Below are 21103 nucleotides of genomic sequence, written 5' to 3'. Positions count from 1 at the left end.
TATCTTATATGGGTGATATATATATTTTTTAATCCTATGTTGTATTTCTGTTTTTCCCCCACATGTAGAGTTTTAAACTCTTGCTGCATTATTATCTCCACCCATACTAACACATGGCTACAAATGCTTTATTTCCCCACGCTGACAGCTCTGTCTGTGCCTGTAGCCTTCAGGCACACCTTCCTTGTTTAACATGCTCTCACTCTCTTAAACAAGGTGTGTGAGGGAGAGAGAAATAAAGAATAGGCACATATAAGGCTGAAATGTATTTGAAGTGAAGCGAGTGTATGTATGCAAAGAGATAAGGGCCACTTAGCCAAGTGTGTAGAAAACAAAATGTGTGGAGTGGTGGAGAAGTCATCATGCTTTATAAAAGGTGCACACTTCAGCCTTGAACTGACTTGAGTGACAGGTATTATTTAACTTGATTTACAGCATAATGAAAAAAATCTGTGGCACCATGTTCTGTATGTAGCTTTCTTGAAATAAAGTCATGATTCTTTAATGCAGACATCATGCTTGGTTTAATGCCTGAAACAAGAAAGATTTTGTTCATTTGTGTTTGTGTAAATGCTGAAACATAAAAAAGCATAGCTGGTATATTAGATTTGTGAGGATATGGTTTTAGCGTATTGAAGTAGTGCTTACTAGTCTTGAAGATTTCAGCTTCCACAATGCAGACAGAGGCACACAGACAAGAAGAGGGAGTGAGCGAGTGGGAAAGAGAGGCACACACATCTTCTTAACACTCAAGCTTCGGTTTATTTTTCGCATCCTCTATGTGTCATTCTATCTGGGTCACTTTGACTGGGAAATTCCCCCTTTTGCTGCCCCTGTGTTTCTTGTGAAAGATAGTGTGATGGAGTAGACTGGGGCCAGGGGAGTGTTCCACATGGCCCTGTCCTCTAGGCTCATACTAAACATCACTGTTTTCATGTCAATACTATGCAACTACCACTGCATACCAGCTTGTCCTTTTTTCCTGCTTTTGTAATTGCAGCTATATACTTTACCATAGTCAAAAAAGGAAGGAAAAGGGGCCTAGTGAGGGTAATTCAGCAGCATAGTAGAATTTGGCATGCCAGCTACAGGCCCACAATTTGCACAGACTTGTTTCAAACTGTTGCCAGTTCAAAGACACAAACAGGAATTGATTGCTGTGACTAATTCTTTTTTTTTATCCTCCCTCCTCTAGTCATTTGGTTGGTTTTCTGGTGAACATATTACAGGGAAGAATTGACAGGACAATTGACAGGACATAAGACTTATGAAGAAAAGTGGTGTCATTATGCAAATAATCTTGAATGTTCAGTGCACTTTTATATATTTAAAGTCTCACACTACTAAATATCACATTTGTGTATTTGCATATAAGTGACAAATTGCATCTCTTAGCTCTGGTCATCATAATTAAAAAATCTTTGGCTATTGCAAAGTAGAAATCCTTTCAGATTAATGCTTTTTCCATAAATTTACAACTTGAGCATGACTATTTTGAATATTTTTTTGGCACAAGCTAAATATTCAAAATATTTTTTACAAGCTCAAGAGGTCATGAATATTAAGCAGAACTGACAGAATTACAGGTATTTACATGAAAGGTTTATCAAAAGAAAATGTATTTCTTGATGAACATTGTAAGAGTACTAAAAAGAAGAGTTTGAGCAAATCTCAAAAGACAATAAGGCAATAAGGGGCATAGAAAAAAATAAAAATTGCGAGAGAGAGAGAGAGAGAGAGAGAGAGAGATATTTAAGAGTAAGAAATCAACAAACTAAAAGAGAGCATTATAAATATAAATAATTTTCTTCAGAGTGGTGGATCTGACAATGATTTGAAGGAGATTGCCAGAGGTCTCTCTGTCTCTGCACTAAAAGCTGAAGGTAATGGTGAAATGAGCAGGCCGCATGCTGCCCCAATAAATAAAAGGAGCTGCTGGAATTAATTTAGTGTAAAGCCATACTGGTTCAGCGGGTGCTCTCAATCTGGGCAGTGACAGATTGAAGATCAGCGAACTGAGGCAACAGCTTCTATGCATCCCTTGTCTCCAAATCTCAGCCTCTAGCGTCTTCCCCAAGCTGTTCTTAGCTGCCTTTTGCTTGTGTTGTTGAATATACTTTATATAGTTTCTTTGGCCCCCACAACTTCTTTTCATTCCTTAAAAATACACGAATACAAAAAAATTACAAACATTCCGAGCAGGAAGGTGTTTGCATTGATTTGTTCCCAGTCAAAGGTGAAAGAGCCAGACTTCAACAAGGAAGATCAAATTTTTTTTTTTTAATAGAATTATTTTGTGAAAAGATGCCTGTAGTTGATTTACAGTAATGTGTGCTTGGGAGCTCTTTGGATCTCCACTAATGATTGAATAACTTTATTTTTGCACCTCTGCTCACAGACTCTGCAGTTGATTTAATGGCAGGGCTATGAAAGTGCGTGACTGTGTAAATCCACACCTCCACTCTCTCTCTTCTTACTCTTTCTCTGAGCTCAAAGGAAAGGATAATCTTGATTTAATAAAATTATGTAGATAAATACACACATGCACATTATCCTGAGAGCAAATCCACTTTGACTGCACAGACAAACATGACTCTTTGTTAAAAGGCTGAACTATACACCTTTTCCCTGTTTCCCAGGACATTCTGGTAACTTGAGGAAGTTTAAATGAGGGAGGGAAAATCAGCACAGATGAAATGCCCATCCCTCACTATTACATTGTATTGGACCATGTGTCCATATGTCCCTTATTGCCACAGATTAAAATGAATGGATAAGTGGTGTTAAATGCTGTATTTTAATAGAGACAGTGTATTTGTGAAAGACTGATGTTCTGTTGGACAGATCAGTGATCACTTTTTGTGTCTTCTGCTCTCAGTTGGAGGGGACATTGCAATGGATGTACGCCTGGGTGGGGGACAGCTGGTCTCAGAGGAGCTGATGACCTTGGGTGAAAGCCTATCCCAGACCAGCGACCCCTCCCTCAAACTCTTCCAGTGCGCCGTGTGCAACCGCTTCACTACCGACAACCTGGACGTGCTGGGCCTGCACATGAGTGCCGAACGCTCGCTCCCAGAGGAGGAGTGGAGAGCGGTGGTGGGCGACTCGCACCAGTGCAAGCTGTGCCACTACACCACGCAGCTCAAGGCCAACTTTCAGCTGCACTGCAAGACTGACAAACACGTCCAGAAGTATCAGCTGGTGGCACACATCAAGGAGGGTGGCAAGGGCAATGAGTGGCGTCTCAAGTGCGTGGCCATTGGCAACCCTGTGCACCTCAAATGCAATGCCTGCGACTACTATACCAACAGCCTGGAAAAACTGAGGATGCACACGGTCAACTCCCGCCATGAGGCCAGTCTCAAGCTGTACAAGGTGAGTGGCTCTGGTAGCCCTACACTAACCGAGTGCCATACCTGCCAAGTTTATTTTTCTGTCTACACGGAAAGCAAAAATGCTGTTCAGCAATCTCATACCAAAAAATAAAAAAAGTTTAATATACAGCTATCAAAAGGGACATTTTGAACCAGTAAGATTTCACTACCCAGTGCAACATGAAAACAAAAAGCCTCAGCTTGTTGAGGGCGGTTAGGCTAACAACTTCAATCTTTCTGGTTAGCGCACAGTGTTATACTTTCTACAGGTTTTAAACACACCTCCAGCCTACTGTGCAACTGAATCGACCAGCTCTTTCCGTCTCTACTGCCGACTATGAGTGATGGCCCGGTGCAGTATATTAAGATCTAATGCGCATGCAATGGAGAGGGGAGAACAGGGGCACTTAGAGGGAGGGAGGAACATGGCAGGTCAGCAGGGTGGGGAGAAGGGCAGCTGATGAAATTGCTGGAAGAGAGGATGAAGAAGTGTGAAGAGAGAGGTTTGGTGCTAATACCGTTCGGAGTGGGAAGGGCAGAATCGCTCTCGACAGCCGTATTGATTTTCGCCGGACTTGGAGCTTCACCTTCTACTCTAATCATTCCATAATAGCCAATGGATGAACACTCTCTGAACAAATGGCCATAAATCTAACAGGCCTGATTCCATTTAGGCACCTATCCTGTGTGTCTGCGAGCCTAGCTCAGGCTGTGTTTAACCTAGACTGGCACAACTGCACACAGGGACTTCTCTACTTAATTCTCCCTTTCTTTCTCTCTATCACTTGTTCTCACATGCTCAATGAGATACTGACTCACATACCACCCATTTGAGCTGTATATCACTGCCCATACTTACTCGACCTTTATTTACACTCCTTTCTCAAGACTACATGCATTTGCAACCTACTTTAACATACTTCTGAGAATATTCAAAGAGAGAAAAAAAAGGGTAGGGTCAGACATCATTGGCTATTAACCTTACCAAATGTTGCCTAAGACAATGGCTTAATAGCTATTTGGCTTTTGGTTAACATTTCTTTCCCTGCCAGCACCAACTAAATGAGGGCAGCTGAAAAGGAAAGCGATTTTGGAGCCATGTTGTTTTGATACAAAATTACCAAGAGTAAGTCCAGTTCACCATTGACTTCATTGCAAGTTTCCCGTATGTGGACCCATTCCAATCCGAGATATTCTAGCATTGTCAAAGTTTGTCATTACCTTGGCCCTGGGCTGAGAGGCTCTTGGTCAGCTGTGCCCGTGATGAACTAGTTTGTAATTGTAATTAGGGGAAAGCCATAAACCAGTTTCCTCTGCATCTGGTGATAAAAGCAGACAAGCCTGAGCTGAGATTGTCTGCCATACTCAAGCTGGAACACGCAATGAGCGTATTTACAAATACCACAATGATTCAAATATGTAACACAAGACTCCTGACGTGCTTGGCTGACCTGTGGAGGCATTGCTGTAGTCATGGGCCTCATGTAGCTCCAGGCAGGGTTTGAGACCCGGGAAACCAGGAATTTTAGCATCAATGGCAAGAAATAGCAGAAAAACATCTTATCTAGCCACCAACTGTGATTTATTATGCTGCGTGGAGCTGGAAATTCCAGCATCCACCTCATACTTACATTAATCAAGTCTACTGTTAGCACCGAAATGTTTTAGAAACACTATAATATTACTTCCGCCACCGACGTTCCCTTTAAAGAAAGAGGGCTAGCAGAGAAGAGACTAGTCCCCCTAACTGCGAATGTTCAGTATTCTGTGGCAGATTAGAAATGTTCGACACTTCCAAGCATGATAATTTATAAGCTTTAAGCTGCTTAAAATGGTTCCTCAGCCCTAAAAGCCCCACAGATCCGAACAGAGGATGAGAGAACAGAGTTGACTGACAACAGCATCAGCTTTGTAAGCAAGCAGCTCCCATCAGTGGCGACAGGCCTACCCGCAAACTAAGACATTCACAGTTTGAGTTATAGCTGTATTTCATGACATACAAATGAGATTAGAGGACGATAAGCATATGCTGCCGCTGAGGTCTTGCTGTAGCACGGGTTTCTAACCCCACAATGACACAGGCTTCACTTTGCAGTGAATTTATAGCCCTGATAGATAGACATACTGACTGGCTGACACCAACAGTATGATTTGCTAGCTCAGCTAAGCTGACTGTACAAGTGGTAAAACAGGAAAGGAAAATGAAAAACACTATTTATCACATCCAAATGAAATATAATTCAAAATGCAAAATTTTTCGACCTCCTGCTGGGAGAAAATAAATCATCAAGTCAGCATAAACAGGCCCTAAGATGTGGTAGATCCTTGGGACACTTTGCCCAAATCAAACTGGTTTGCATTAAACAGGCCCTTTGTGTGCACAGCTCCGTAAATTGGAGCCTGTAATTACTGGAATTAAAAAGGAAGGTTTAAACTGAAGGCTAAGCTGGATGGGATAATTTGAGAGTCTGTGGTATGCGGCACATATTAGGGCTTTCTAAAAATACACCTTCCCCCACCACCCTACGGATTGGAATGTTCTGAAAGCCTTTGGAGAGCTTGGGAGAATTGTCCTAACCGCACAGACCACTGCACAGCAGGGGTGATGCTTCCCGACTTTGCTATCTGGGGTACAGGACTGAGTTCCTCTCTGGTTTCAGACACACCCGTCAGTCAGTCTTGCGCTCATCTCAGATGAACTTTTACCTTCCTCTGCTGCCTCCAAGTTCCCGCTCGCTGGCTGCTTTGTAGTGGCGAGAATGATGTCATGATGGTCACCCATAAGCACTTGCAGATGGGCCATACAACAATACCCAGGTCATGACAAAGCTTAGGCTTCTCAAGTTCTAAATTGTTGGTGGAACCTTCAATTTGCAGCGTCAGAGAAAGTCGCCACATAGCATGTCTATGAAAGTGAACATCAAATCGAGAACAGCCATAATTGCTTTCTTAATGCAAATTCCAGATTTCATGGTGCACTTTCGTAAAAAATGCTTTCGTAATCTTTCAACATAATGTAATAACTTGTTTGCAGCCTTCCTTTTTGGCTAACATTACCATAGCACCTGTCATAAAGATACTTTTTACAATCCTGTCAAATAGGGCTGTGCCCTGCCCTACATTTTTTGCTAGTTTTACTTCCATAGCATTAGTTGCAAATGTGTTTTTAAGGATGATTTTAAGTATCCATATATCTTCCTTCAATTTTCTCTTGCACCACTCGTATATATACAAGTATACACCACCGCTCTGTAGAGGACACATTCACTTGATATTTGAGTTCTTGTTCATGCTGAGTAAGCATGTCTCAGGTGCTGGGCTGCACTCGTGCCAGCCTTGAGTCTGAGACTTGGTTCTCCGCTCCAGACAGGATGGCCCTTCAAGCGAAGAGGAGGAGCTTCGGGCTGGCTACCTTCCTTGTCTCAGGGGCCGGTACAATCTGGGGTAATTGAGATTGATTGGATGTTATTTTTCCTCTTGCAAATGTAGTCCATTAGCTTGGCACATGCATAATCAGTTTAGAGCACAGTTAACTGAATGTAATCATGTTCTTCGGTGTCTGCTTGCACAAAATCCACTCCAGATGCCGCTTGGCCGTGGAAAGAGAGGAAGAAAGTGCCGTCACTATCACATGGGGAATCTTTTCCCAAGAAAGGCCTTATAACATTCACCCCCGCACCACCAGCACCAGTGTGCTGGTCTCGCTCCATTAAACACACAAACTATACAAACTGTGTGCTGCACACATTTACACACTCCCAGTACATGTACAAATACACACACACATGCTCACACATTCTGTCATCTGTTCACTACTGCCCAAAACTCCTGCAAACAGAACCCCGTAGCACATGTTGATGTGTCTCAGCTATGCTAACAGCGCTTTGACTGCGCTCCAAGCGCGGCCCAGGATCCAGTGTAAAGCGTCTGGATTTTGGACTCTCTCTCCTTATTTTTCCCTCCAGTGCAATCCAACCGGATCAGCTGGGGCGTGAGGAAGGAAAATGTCTACACTCTGGAGAAAACAAAGAAAAAACACAGTAAAACAAAACAGACAGTAATGCGTAGAAGGGGATTAGCCGTAGCGGCTGTACTGAAAGGTATTAAAGTGCTTCTCAGATATCGTTCTACCTTTTACAATGGAATCCTGATCAATGATGCAGACCCCCTCCATTAATAATTATGATTTTTATCATGACTTATCCTCATCATAACCACAGACTCCAATCATCAAAAACAAATAGACTGAGAATGCCCTGGCTCCAGCTAGATTGTGTTTGTTTTTTTATTATCAAATAAAAGTGCAGAGTAATTTCAAGTTAAAGTCGCAAGGGAGTATTTTACCACTATTGGTACGGCTCGTGGTTATATCTTTCATCTGTGGACAGTGAAGCTCAACCTCTATGCCAGAGAGAGCGCCACACCCAAACTCCATAAGTCCCTCCAGACATCAGTTAGAGAAGAGACGGAGAGAAAGATGATGGGAGGGAGGGGGGAAAGCAGGTCTGAGAGTGATAGAGAGAAGAGAGAGGCGCTCGTTTAGATGGAGATACTCTGCTAATTATCATGGCTGGCCTGTGATTGTTCAGTAATAGTGCTCAGTGGGGAAAAAAGGTTTGCTGCTGTTCCAGGAAGGGCTGAGCTTTGATTTACCGGTAGTACCACGCTAATAAAGTGCCCATTCCATATCCACAGAGCCGCTACTGAGACATCCTGCCTCCCTCCAGTCAAAGATACAGTCCATATAATGTATAGGAGCCCAGATTTATAATTATAAGACTCTTTTGGATTTGTATACGTCATATTTATTTGTTTATCGTAAGGTCTCGATGATGTAGATCCATGTCAGCACCAGGTTGTTCTTAGGGTGCTGAACTCTGCTTCACAGAAGCCGAACAGAGGCTCTGCTCCCTTTAAGACAAGGGGCGGAGGGCTTTTCCCCAGAAGAGGAGTCGAGTTTTGCTGAGAGAGCTGTCCGTTAGCGTGGGAGGGGCGTTGTGCAGCGCAACATTGGTTTGTAGAGTAGTGGGCGGGCTTAAAGCTGTGTCTGGAAGTCTGCAGGAATTTCACAACTCCTTCAGCCCCCACCTCAGTAAGGCCAGACGCTGACCCGTCGCACAGCTGCAGCTGATGATTACGCATGCACATGCCCCTCTAAGTGTGTGTGTGCGTGCATTCAACGGAGGGACCAGCAGCCAACCAGATACACATGGTAGGCCATGCACAGCTTTCATATGTTGTCCTAAGTTGGGAAAGAGGGACAGGGATATGGAAACGGACTGCAAGAGAGCATATCTCTTTGTGCAGAGGCTGAGGAGCAGATATTATTGTGTTGTAATAGCTGTTTGTTTTGATTTCTCCCCCCTCTCTTTCTTTTTGGGCAGCCAGACAAGAGCAACTAAGCAATGCTCCTGCCACTGCTGAAGGAAGCTGTTGATCCTATTATCTGCTGCCTGATCAGCACAAACAGGGGATTGGAGACTGATGTGGGACTGGGGTGTACACAGGGATCAGAGAGTATGTTACACCACTGTAGAAAGGCGCAAGAGTGTGGTAGTTTATAAGGTATGTGTAGACATAGGCAGAAATATAACATTTTGGAATGTAACTGCTCCCGCCACGTCTTGGCTACGGACATAACTGATACCACAAATTGTGTGGTTTGTTGAGTAGAGGTATTCCGCTACTTTCCTAAGGAGTCAGAGGAGTAAGTTTTTATAATATAAAATATATTGAACAAGATACTTAAATCATATATAGGGGATAAGAATATCAGAACAACAGATTCAGGAGTGGACTGTTTTGAGTTGAACTTTATAAAATACTCTCAAAACACCTTGGAAAATAAAATCACTTACACCATCCTAGCACATTTCTTTGTCAGTCTTCGAAATTCCCATTGTGATTTAAAGCCATATTCCTACGTTCACCTTATATTTGGGACTCACTCCATCTGCGTTTCTATTGCCTGCATGTGTCTCACTCATTCCTCTCGTACATCTTTCTCCACTCTTTGTCTCTTTAAAATTAATAAACAAAGCAAATACCCATCATGCACAAAAAAAAACCCAGCATGGGTCACAAGCTGGTGGGTGGTCCCTCTCCGCTGCTCTCTTCTTAAGGTTAAATAGCTTTAATCCAACCAGCCTGGAAAACTAAATATTTCTCCAGCCAAATCTTCTTTCTTCCCCCTTGTTTCCTCTTGATGTTTGCAACCTTTCCTTCTGTAATTCTCTTTTTAGTACGCTGAATATCTTTGTCTTATAAAACACATTATAAAGGGTAAAAAGTGGAAGTTATAAAGATATAACAAAAAACAAAAGTTCTTCAAAGGTAGGCATCATCACACTGACTAGCTAATCTATTTTAATTGATTAGTTATCTGGAGTGCAATTACCCTGCCGTGCAATAAACGTGCAGGACTGACCTGACTCCTTTTTTATGTAGTTATTTGACATTTAGTAGATGCTTTGAAGCGATTTAAAAGTTCACTTACTACAGGCACAATCCCCCTGGAGTTAAGTGGCTTGCTCAAGGGCACAATGTTGATAGGTCTCAGCTTTTCTTGCATTTATGGATTACACCCTGGGTTTGAACCTCTTGATCTTTTACGTTCCCAGCCCAGATTTTTAGCAACTTTGCCTTTTTATAACATGCCTTAATCAATGTTTTATCTTAGTAGTGCCAGCCTCAGTCTTGTAAAATATATTATAGTTGTATAATTTATATTGCAATCTCAGCCCACGCCCCTCCAATCAGAAGCTCCTCAACTCCTTCCTCCTCCTCCAACTTCTCTCTGGCATAGTGAGAAGACTACATTTGCTCAGTCTTCAAAAATACCCTTTAATAGCCTAATTTGATCAGCTTGATGTATGTTTTTTTTTGTACATTTACATGTGTTTGTTAGTCAAATGTGAGTCAAATTAGCTCAAACAAAGCCTTGAATCATGGCATAGCCCCTGGATGGGTAAGGCCTAGCCTTCTCACAGAACATGACCACGGTATCAAGGCAGGTAGGTTTTCTTGGAGGCAGACACTGGTTGAGCTTAAAGAAGAAAGAGAGAGTGTTTGGGAGAAAGACAGTGGGTGGTAAAGAGAGCAACAGGCAGGCTTACTGGTTCACCAGCATCAATACATCAGTGACTTAGCAACCAGATTAATGGCCTGTGAGTGGCCCAGGCCACAAGGCTGCTCTTGGCGCTTAGTGGAAGGCAGAGCGCTGGAAAACACACTGTGTTTAGCTTTGGGCTGCTGAAGAGAGTCTTGGGACAAATAAATCCACACATGAAATGAGGCTTTGGACCTCACTGTTTTTCACTCACCCTTCATCACAGACAATGTCTCTCTTCTGAATATTCACAATGATGCTGTGCTGAAATTAGGAAATCCACATCTTCCTTGTGCTGGATACCCAGGAGTGTTTACTTGTGTGCGATCAAGGTCCACTCCACAGCAAGCTAGTTAAGTGCTGGACTAGAGCTTTCGTTGTGGAAATGCTGAATGCTGCGATACGAATTTAGACCCTGTTGAAATTGCAAGCTGGTCCAGACTGGTTTATGATCTGTAGATACTGGTGAAACTGGTTTTCATGCTGTTCACCAGCAGCTTGGTCAGTCAGTGTGGTTTTGATCCAGATGGCAGCGCTGTGGTATTGATTGACCAAGAGAATCTTGCAGGTTTTAGCTAGTTAAGAATCCTCAAGAGGGCCAACTCTTAGACCTTACTTGATATCAGGCTTTGAGTAGAGCTAAAACTACAGCCTGGGGTTTAAAAAAAAATCAAGCCTGCCTTCTCCCTACTGAGATGGACATCCATTGAGGCGTCTTATACATGGCCTAATTGCCATGCACTCGAGTCCAAGGTTATGACTGGGAGCTGTAAATCTATCAGTGTTATGGGGGCAATGTTCTCACCAGATGCAGACTACAGATTTTCATCCCTTTGTAATTAAGCAGTTCAGCCTGAGGTGTCATATGGTTTTTATTGAGGCCCCTCTGGAAAAAAATCATTTCACACCTTGTTTTCTCATCATGTGCTTTTATGCATGTAAAGAGGGGGAAAACCAAAATAAACTAAATAAAAAAGTGGGAAATGAGTGATAAAGGCTCTACAGTAATATATGGAGATGATGGTTTGTTGTATTAAAAAGCAGAGATGTGAAGTCATCAGGAAGTGACTCAATTAGTTCAGTACGTTATCCCCAAATGCTTTTCTTTCTTTTTTTCTTTCTTTCTTTCTTTCTTTCTTTCTTTCTTTCTTTCTTTCTTTCTAACCTCTGTTCTAATAAAAAAGATGTTAGTTGGGAGACAGAGCAGAGAATGATAGGGCCAGAAAGAGAGCGGTGAAGGAGTAGCACTAAATTTTTCAAGGTCAAACTTTCACTGCACGTTTACAAGCCTTGCATTCTCTGCTTTCAAACTCTAGTTGCCCATACAGGACACCTAGTGTTTAAGACACAAACATTTACAGATATTTATCCCAGCATTCTCTTTGAGGCTTTCTCTTTATGAAACCCCTCCCACTGATGAGGTGAATTCTGAGGTCAGCCTCTCAGAGGTGCCTTATTTTACTAGCTGCAGCTGCTGAAAGTAGGGGAAACACTTGTGTTCTGTTGTTAAGTGGTTTCACACATTTGTATATCATGAAGCATTTTTCAAACAGCACTGCTGATTTATGAAGTGGAGATCTTGGCATTGTGGGTGCAGAGATGGAACACAGAGACAGTGGAGGAAGTCTTCAACACAGCCGCCACATTCCTCCGCCCACTCCCCACAGGAACAACCAAACTCTCTCTCTCTCTCGCTCTCTCTCTCTCTCTCTCTCTCTTTCTTCATCCCCACAGCATCACCACATTCAATCAACACCAGGCCTAAAATTAGGCTGCCGCAGACTTGATCGTTCATTTGAACTGGTTATCTCTGTCACTGCGAAGGCATTTCCTTAATTTATACTCGTTAGGTTGGAATGGTCTTGTTCTGCTAATTTGAACCAGAAAGCCTGTCTTTGCTACTGAATAAACGAGGTCTCAGGGAGACGTTATATTTTTGCCACTGGAGAAGATTACAAGATCTTGGCATGCAAATGATAATTCAAATTATTGTTATATGAAATTAAGCACTGAGAGGAGAGAGGGAGTGCCATATTAATGAGTTATATGAAGCAGGCTTTATTAAATATGTGTTGATGTTGCAAAGGGAGCTTCATGTGTGTATTAATTCAGCACTGGCTGGTCCCAGTGGGTTCCTGTACACACACACATGCACATGAACACACGCTCACAGAACTACATTTTTGTTCTGTGTTTAGTCTGAGCAGATTTGACAGATTTTAATCGCCCTCTGTAGAGAGTTATGAGATCCCTAGCTCTTTGGTGACCCCCAACCATTTTTAATATGCCTCTTGTTACCCACATCCCAGTACATACTTTAATAGCTGTTGCCTTAGAAATGTTGTGAATGGTAGAACGATATTCAGAAATATAGCTTGTTCTCTGTAATTACAATCTGCCTTCTCTCTGATCGGTTCCATCATTTTGTTTTATGGCTTCAGGAATCTTTCAAAACTGTAATAACAGCTGCAGTTTATGGGAAATCAGGTGAATAAAGTATGGTGTTTGGTGTTAGCCAACTTATGTCAAATCTCATTAGATATTATTCCAATGGCCTTCATATTCAGTAATTTTTTTTTAAATCACAAAAGCACAAAACATGTGTCTTATCATTCCATTTCTAACTGTTTTTACTAGCTACTCTTTCATTAAAGAACAATGTGGCAGACAGGCCCCTTTGAATTACTGCGTGAGTAGATGATGTTCTGTACTTCGTATTGTTTTCACTTGTAGAATGAAACTTGAAGCAGGTTGTTTTAAATTGTGAAAATTTTAAATCAGTGCTCTCATTGCTTTCCTATTTATTGAGAAGTCTAGTGGTTTGTTCAGACACTAAAGCTTCACCTCTGTGCCTGGGTAGAAAGGAATTCCCAGTATTCAACTTAACTTTTAAATGATTTAACATGATGAAGCCATCTCCAAAAAGTCAGGGCTTTATATACAAAAATCAAACGCAATCTGCCATCTCTGATCAGAAGCAACAGCCATCAGAGCGAGGTTACGAAGGCAGAACAGGAAAAGCCATTAACTGCCAATCACAGCATCGATCGACAAGCCAGTCCACCACTACCATGACCACTGCCCCCCTTTTACTCACTTGCACTCTCAAACACTCCAGCACACATGATGTGTTGCATATTTGTGCCCACATTGCATGTTGTCTTCAAGCTTAACAAGACATAACTCAGAATTGGTCCAATTTTTTTTTTGAGTCAGAGCCCAATAATTTGACTGTTGACTATTCAAAATGCTAGCCTGTCTTTATCCATTCTTTAAAAGCATGATTTTTGTTCTCCGCAAATTTCGCTACTCCATCCAAAACGATTTTAATTACAATACAACAAAGCGACACATTTCTCAAGGAATGATGTATACAACTTTCCATCAAACCGAGATCGTGCAAACTGCAGCTGCACCCTCTCCTCATCAGCATGGGTCTCTGCGTTTTTGGATCCCGACATCAGATAAAATAGGAAAACTACTAGAGTTGGCGAAGGACAAAAGAAAAAAAAGACGATTGATTAAAAAAAAAAAAAAATCCTCCATTTTCAGTAGTGCCGTTAGGACGTAGGGTCTTTAGGAGAATATTTACGTACTTCCCAGCTTAATAGAGATGCTGTATATCAGAGGGTGATCAGGAGCAGAGGTCAGGAATGGGGGGAGCAATTAAAGCTTGTGCATCTGCCAGAGTGGGCCATCCCATTGTGTGCACTGCAGGCTGAAACAGATAGGTGTGCAGGGAGCAAGCAAAAAGGCAATAGTTATTGAGCACCGTCTCGTTTTATTTATCGAGCTTTACTGTGGGTGATTCAGACTTCACCCTGCCTAGACCAAACCCACACTGAGCTGTAGAGGACTGCAAAAAAACGGACCCACCTGTCAACTTTTTGTGTGAGTTTTTCACATTTGCTCTTCTATATCTCCTGGATATCAAGATTTCCCCTGCCCTCCCCTGGAGTACCTTTGACCCACGCTCCATGACCAGCCAATAAAGCCGCACGGCGTAGTCATGATAGATGTGGCCTGGGGCTTGTGCTCTCTCACCCCACTGCTGTGGTGTCCTCGTCGACACATGAGCCGGGGGGAAGAGGAGTGGAGGGAGTGGGATGGGGCGGCAAGGAAGAATAGAAGGCCACGGATATAAACCAGACCAGCCATTTTCTCCCGTCCAGCTCATAAATATTTGCATGGCTGATTTATAAACAGGCCATGCTAAGACAAGATCAAAGTTAACTGTATCGGTTATAGAAAAGCCTGGTTTTTCGCAACGCCGCCCCGCACACAACGCTTATACCTATTAGAGCTCAAGGCCATACATCAACAGACGTATTGGCAGGGTTTCAGATCAGCCCGCTCTCGCTGAAAGGCTAATGGTGCCCCTGCTGAGGCTTTTTGGGGCTCCGGCCACAGCGCGAGAGACACATGGATTAGTTTAATACCGTGTTTTTGTGCTAATGAAACTGCATAGCCCTGTCGAGCAGCCCAGGTTGAGTGGCAGAATGCAGGTGGTGGTCAGGTTTCGAAGTATGCGGTGTGATGTTATGTATAGCCCCGTTCGGATGCACCAGAGACAGCGTGTCCGAGAAGAGAACGGCAGACAGCTGCTCGTGCTTCTCTAGCCAGCCAACCAGGCGACCTACACAAAGGCCAAGGTGGGAGTAGGCGATTAAGGGTCACTTCTAGCGTGGGACTGCTAATGCCGGACAACATGGTAAATCTGTAATACGTAAACATATGTTTGTACAGACGCACGCATGCGCACCGCAGTCGTGGCGGACGAGGGGTGTCCAGTACCGGGCCGCTCACACATTAATAAGTGTGTAAGCTGGCAGATGCGGTCGGCTTGAAGAGGAGGGCTGTTTGTTGACCCCTGTGGAAGGGTTAGCGAACTCAGTAATGGTAGAGAAAGAGAAGCATTCTCCATGGAGATCTCCTTTTGTCCTAAAAATAGCTGAATCCATCACCAGGACAGGGTGTGCCCCGGGTACGAGCGCAAGGAGAGCCGCTGCTAAACAAGCTGTCTGAGAACATCTGTCCGAGTCGAATATACAATCAAGGTGACACGCAGACAACAAGCTGGACATATATGGACGACACGACCCCACCTTCTGTAACATTCGGGTTATATTAAGTGATTTTAATATTACTTCTCTCCAGGGCTAAGGGACTGTCTCGTGTACTGCAACTGTACTGCAACATCACCGCAACATCATTTTGACAAATTAGCCTCAGTCTCGACAAACTGGTTTCTAAAAACCTACTGTCTCAAAAAGCCTAATAGAAATTGCCAAACATCTGTCGGACGTCGTGGTGCACACATTAGAGAATGTGCAGCTACGTTTTTGTCTGTATTCAGCTCCATTAGCACCAAACTGCAGTGTATTTCTGGCCTGGCCAGCAGTTGTGCTCTAATCTACAGGTAGAGCCACGCGTAGAGAACTGAGAGTTTGTTATGCACCAACTTCAAAGATCTCCCACCGCATCAGAGAGCTGCCGCTGAGCAGGCAGACGCGGCTTTGGTCTGGGAAGGGTTACTGAATTATTACTGATGCTTTGGGGGGTAACTGTCCGACCGCAGGTCTGGGGATTATTAATCATTTATTTGATTGTCCGTATGTGCTGATTAATCAATTTGAGGGAGATCTTCGGGATTAACTACCCTATTATTCCCTTGTAAGAACAGATAAGAGATAAGGCTTTAAAATATCATGTACCATTTATCATGTATTTTTAGTCCTCTGCAAATGAAGGCGGGCGAAATAAAAACTGAGGTGAGATTAGGCAGAACAGCAACAGAGGGAAAGAGGGGGAGGGAAAAAAGAGAGAGAGAGAGAAAATTATTCTTTAGATCCAACCAGGACAGAGCACAACAGATTTAACTGCTGTACTTCACAAGATGTGCAAGGTGAGGAGTGAGAACAGCTCATGTACTAGACTTACATAACCAGACAGAGCCTTACTTTCAAAAAGCAACATACGAGGAGAAATCAGCAAGTGGTGGACCAACAGGAAGTAGAAAACAATAGCGTTCTGCACCTGTAACCACCTGACTGAGAGCAAGGCAGCGAAAGGTGGGGGTTGGCGCCAATGAACCAGTGAACTCGGAACCTGTCATAGGTGAGTGAGTTGTACTTGCTTGTGGCTGTGCATGATCAAACAATGGCATAGTTCCTGGGTGCACCACCCATGTTCGAATCCGCCCTATAAATTCTCTATCCGCTGGCTGCTTGATGTGTTATGTCATGTGGTAATGCCTTTGATTTCGACATACCTCCGTTTGTAAATACATGAGCCTCTTAAAGAGCTGTGGTTACTTTTACAAGCATGGCGCTCCCGGCGCTTTGGTGGAGAATGTAGGGGAGGGAGAATGAAGGCGAGAAACACGGAGCCGGTTTAGAAACTGTATACACTTCTCTCGTAGCGCCATTGCCAAGTGCACTTATGCCTCCAGCTGCTCGTCGCACATGCAGTGCAAAGTGAATGACACAGAAACTCGAGCCGGAGGAGGAGTGAGGGCCTCTCTGTTAGCAGCGTGCTCGGGCCCAGTTAGGCACTTTCTAGCAGTCTCTACCTGTTAACACACTATCACCCTGCACCTGCGACGCTGTTTGCATGCTCAGTGAGTCCAAAATCAAAACAGGGTTGGGTCTGGTGCCAGCTAATGCCATTGTGCCATATTTTAAGGAGCTCTGCTCTTCAGTGAGTAAAAGCTTCTTTTTTTTTTTTTTTTTTTTTGCTATTACCTAAACTGGCTGCAAATCTCATAAGGAGGGCACTCTTCCACAACATTTAATACATTAAAGGAGTCACATTGGTGGCTTAGTGCGATCCTGTAACTAACGTTCAATTTACATTAAAAGCGATACAAAGCTTTGCTGTGCTGACACAGTAGCAGTGCTCGAAATTAAATGCTTCCAAATGGGCAGCCATCGGCGCAACCTCTACAATGACACGGGGACTGATGGCGTGAGCAAGTTATTTTGGGACTCGCATGCAGAGGTCCTTCAGAGGGCCCTGTACAGTATCTGTACAGCGACACTATAGCAACAGAACTGCCTCCAATTAGACCTGCACCTTTTTGATTTTAGTGATAACGACCATATCTCAGCTGTAATTATGCTGGACTTGGAATGATGAGGGCTTAGGTTATTGATCCACTATTGATCACTCTGATCAATGAGCACTTTGTTTCTTTTTTATGGAAAGTGAAGTTGTATTTCTTCTTTCCTTTGCAAGCTAATGAGTCGGCGCTGATGACGGGTCCCATAAAACGCTCTATGCTTTCATCACCCATGTGTATTCCAAGATTATGGGATGGACAGGTGAGCCTCTCCCAAAGAGCTCCACTTTTCAACACAAGCGCTCAGGCTCCTCTGGGCATAGGCTAGAGGCCAGGGTTTAAAAAGTGCTTGTTTCAAATTCATGTCTTGCTGAAGGGCAAAGCATATACTGCTTCAGGGGAGTAATATTTTTATTTATTTATTTGATTTATTTTTGTTGGAGATGCTACACATCCTGATAGTATAGACATTGAATGCTTGTATAAACCTGCATAGCATGTTGTGTATTCAAAATAGGACTAAAACTGAAACAATAATAAAAAAAAGTCTAAAATATTAAGCATTAATATAATATTTATTCATTGCAGTCTAAGCTAGAACTATGGTTTTTTGAACAGCAGATTGCACACGATATGTTCTGTTTCTCTCAATATTCAGGCACTGTATGTTTAGGTTAATGACACTAATTACCTAGTTAATTTGCTCCGATAAAGTGAGAAGTACAAAACAGCTCCCTATCCTTGGCTATTGGGAGTTTAAAGCTCTTTGTGCGCTCAAAAGTCAAAGCAATTGAGTAAAGGCAAACAAAGTGTATCTTTAGAAACAGAGCCACTAGAAATGGATAGGTGCTTACAATTTGTATTGCCACTACATTGCCCTCAGACACTCAGAATGCACATGTGCTATGCAAATAAGCTTCCAAAAGTAACCACCCCCAGCACGCCCCCGCTCATTCATTTGCATGTTAAGAAGGTGAGAACTCTTAGGGCCTGTTGCGCCATTGTAGGCCCAACGCAGCTAATAAAAGCCAGGCCCTTTAAGCTGAGCTTAAATATTTACTCTGGCACAGGGCCACGATCAGGCCCTCTCATTACGACAGTCCTATGGGTGAAGGTGAAGCCGGGCAGATGAGAGGGGGGCAGAGCCTGGCAACTCAAACATTTCCTCATCGGAGACCAGTTCAAACACACCATGCTGCCGACTCCAGACTGCCCTTTGTGAATTTTAGAAAAGAGAACAAGGAAGAGGGGAGCATTCTTACTGTATTCTAACCTAGCCTGAAGCATCAAACAATTATGTGGTGATAAAATATTCAAGCAGACTAACAAGGAACGCTGGAGGTGAAAACTAGATAATACAAACCTGAGGAGTTAATACTGTGGAGTGTCCTTTTCATCACATCTATGGCTTTTTTAGTATAAGGGATCTTGTTCACTTGGGTTGGGTATTTGATAACTTGTGGGTTATTGGTAAGGGCTCGACTATAATTAACTATACTTTAGTTTTGCCCTGACTTCTGTGAAGCATTGGATATGTTCTGGAAGTATGTGGACGAAGAGTTTAATGTTTGTTGTTTTGACTAATTTTGTGTTATACCTACCCCTATAGATAAACAAAAATGCCGTAATTCAGTTCCTTTTTGACTTTTTGCACACCTATTATTCACCCATCTATAGACCAGTCACTTCTAACAAACTTGTGCCACCACTCATTTTCATTTTCAGTCCAAAAGGTTTTTTTATAACAGTGGCTACAATGTTAAGTTACACTTACCATACTCAGAAATACAAGATGACTCATTCTGTATCTCCAGCAGTGTTTTTGTATTTGTCTTTGTGATTTCTTTTGCAGGTAGGCTATGTTTTTTTTTCTCACAAATTCTATTCTTGCTAGATCACCAGAACAAGTCATGTGTTTTCAGCTAATATAACAAATAAGACATCATTGAACGGTCTAAGTACCTCTGAATGTCTCTCGATTGATCGTGTCTGTCTCCTGTCTGCATGCCCCGAGACATGCACAGAATTCTTTCACTGTCCCGTCCTAATAATTAGCAATACCGTCTCTTACCAAAATGGAGGGTTAGTTATGGGAAGCGTGCTGGAGGTTGCGGGGGTAGGAGGATCCGTACAGGTCCTAAACTGCCCTCCTAAATTTCCAGATGGCACCAGGCGGCCGCAGATGTCTAGGGACAGTTGGAACAGCTGTGCTTGTTGCCCCTAGAGCTCCACACAGCTGTCGCCTCCTGCAGGCAGAGTTATTGTACTACGGGGCTGGATGCGGCTTGACGCTACAGGGCTCGCATTCATAAAAACAACGGGAGGCTAAGCTGTTAATTAGCTCTTCATGGTGGAAGGCGACGTCTAGCGATTAATATAGTTTTGCAACTCTTTTTCTTTTACCCAACCCTGGATTAAACTTAATTTCCTGCTTGATCTCTGAGTCACTTATTGTAAAATGTGGCTCAGCTCATTGTACAAGTAAAATGCGTTGGTTTTGACTTAAAATGCTCCATTATGTGTATATTCTCGCTCTTATTCGTAAAGGCCTTGGAGGGCATTGCCACTGCCGTATTATCACCGATCTGGGTATTGATATCTCCACCGCCACGATCCCTTCTGTAGAGTTCCCTTGCTCTCTCTTCCTTTCTTACCCAGACCGATTCACCCAATGAATTATGTGGACACATTGATCAGCTGATTGAGAACCATTGTTTGGAAATGCAGGGGCATTACTGGAGGAAGTATTACCCTATGCTTGTTTTGCGCCGGTGTATGCGAGAGGGTATTATTTAACTGCTTGTCACTACACCCTCCCTCTAACCGCTATTGCTTTTTACTCAAAGACACAAAGAAACATACACAAACGAGCGTACGCATAATCAACACAAGCTAAATGACTGCAGGCATTGATTGCCTTCTTTCTACAATTATGTTCCTATTGTTTACTTTCTAGCTGCTTATTTATTCCAAAGGAATTCAATAATTATTGCTTTATTTACTGTTAAAGTGCACTGGGGTGGTATAAGCTGCTGGAGAGGATTGTTTTTAAGGCCCCCATTTCTCGGTTTTTCACCCTTGTTCTTTCTCAAGGCACATGTACAGTAATCCATACAAACCGGTCTAATCTATGACAGGGATATGAATCACAAATTCAACACAGCCATTTTTACCGAACTTGTTTAAATCACTGTATCACATCTGGAACATGACTTGTAATAACTTGGTAAAGTTTTGGACAGATAAATCACAAACAAGATCGCTTTAATGTCTCAATTGTATCTCCTAGACAGAGATTGAAAGGAGATTGACTTCTCTCCTCAGTCAGCGTGAGAACAATGTCGCAAATTGTGCTCAGATTGGCCAAGATAGCAAAGTCTTTCATTTAAGAGCCAGAGATTTCAATGTGATCCCAATTAAAACCATCAAAGATCTCAATTTCTAATCAAATTCTTCCAAATTATCTGAAGTTTGATGTCTACATTAATTCATTTTATTTCATTATAGACCTATACTCTCACATTGTCAACTGTTCCGTTCCCTCATTTGTGTCTGTGTCTG

The 21103-nt window shown here is 42.7% G+C and overlaps 1 protein-coding gene across 1 annotated transcript in view; it reads left to right on the top strand.

Moving 5' to 3' along the window:
• Window positions 1-21103, top strand: part of LOC306887952 (zinc finger homeobox protein 3-like) — a 145290-nt gene that overhangs the window by 54188 nt on the left and 69999 nt on the right. Inside the window, exon 3 of the mRNA XM_079446012.1 lies at window positions 2879-3375. Within this exon, the coding sequence (XP_079302138.1) occupies window positions 2879-3375 (497 nt within the window). The remainder of the gene's footprint in view (window positions 1-2878; window positions 3376-21103) is intronic.

Source organism: Barbus barbus, assembly GCF_936440315.1.
Source record: "Barbus barbus genome assembly, chromosome: 2".
Lineage (NCBI taxonomy): Eukaryota > Metazoa > Chordata > Actinopteri > Cypriniformes > Cyprinidae > Barbus > Barbus barbus.
The sequence above is the reverse complement of the archived record's forward strand: the minus strand, read 5'-3'. Positions and strand labels throughout refer to the sequence as shown.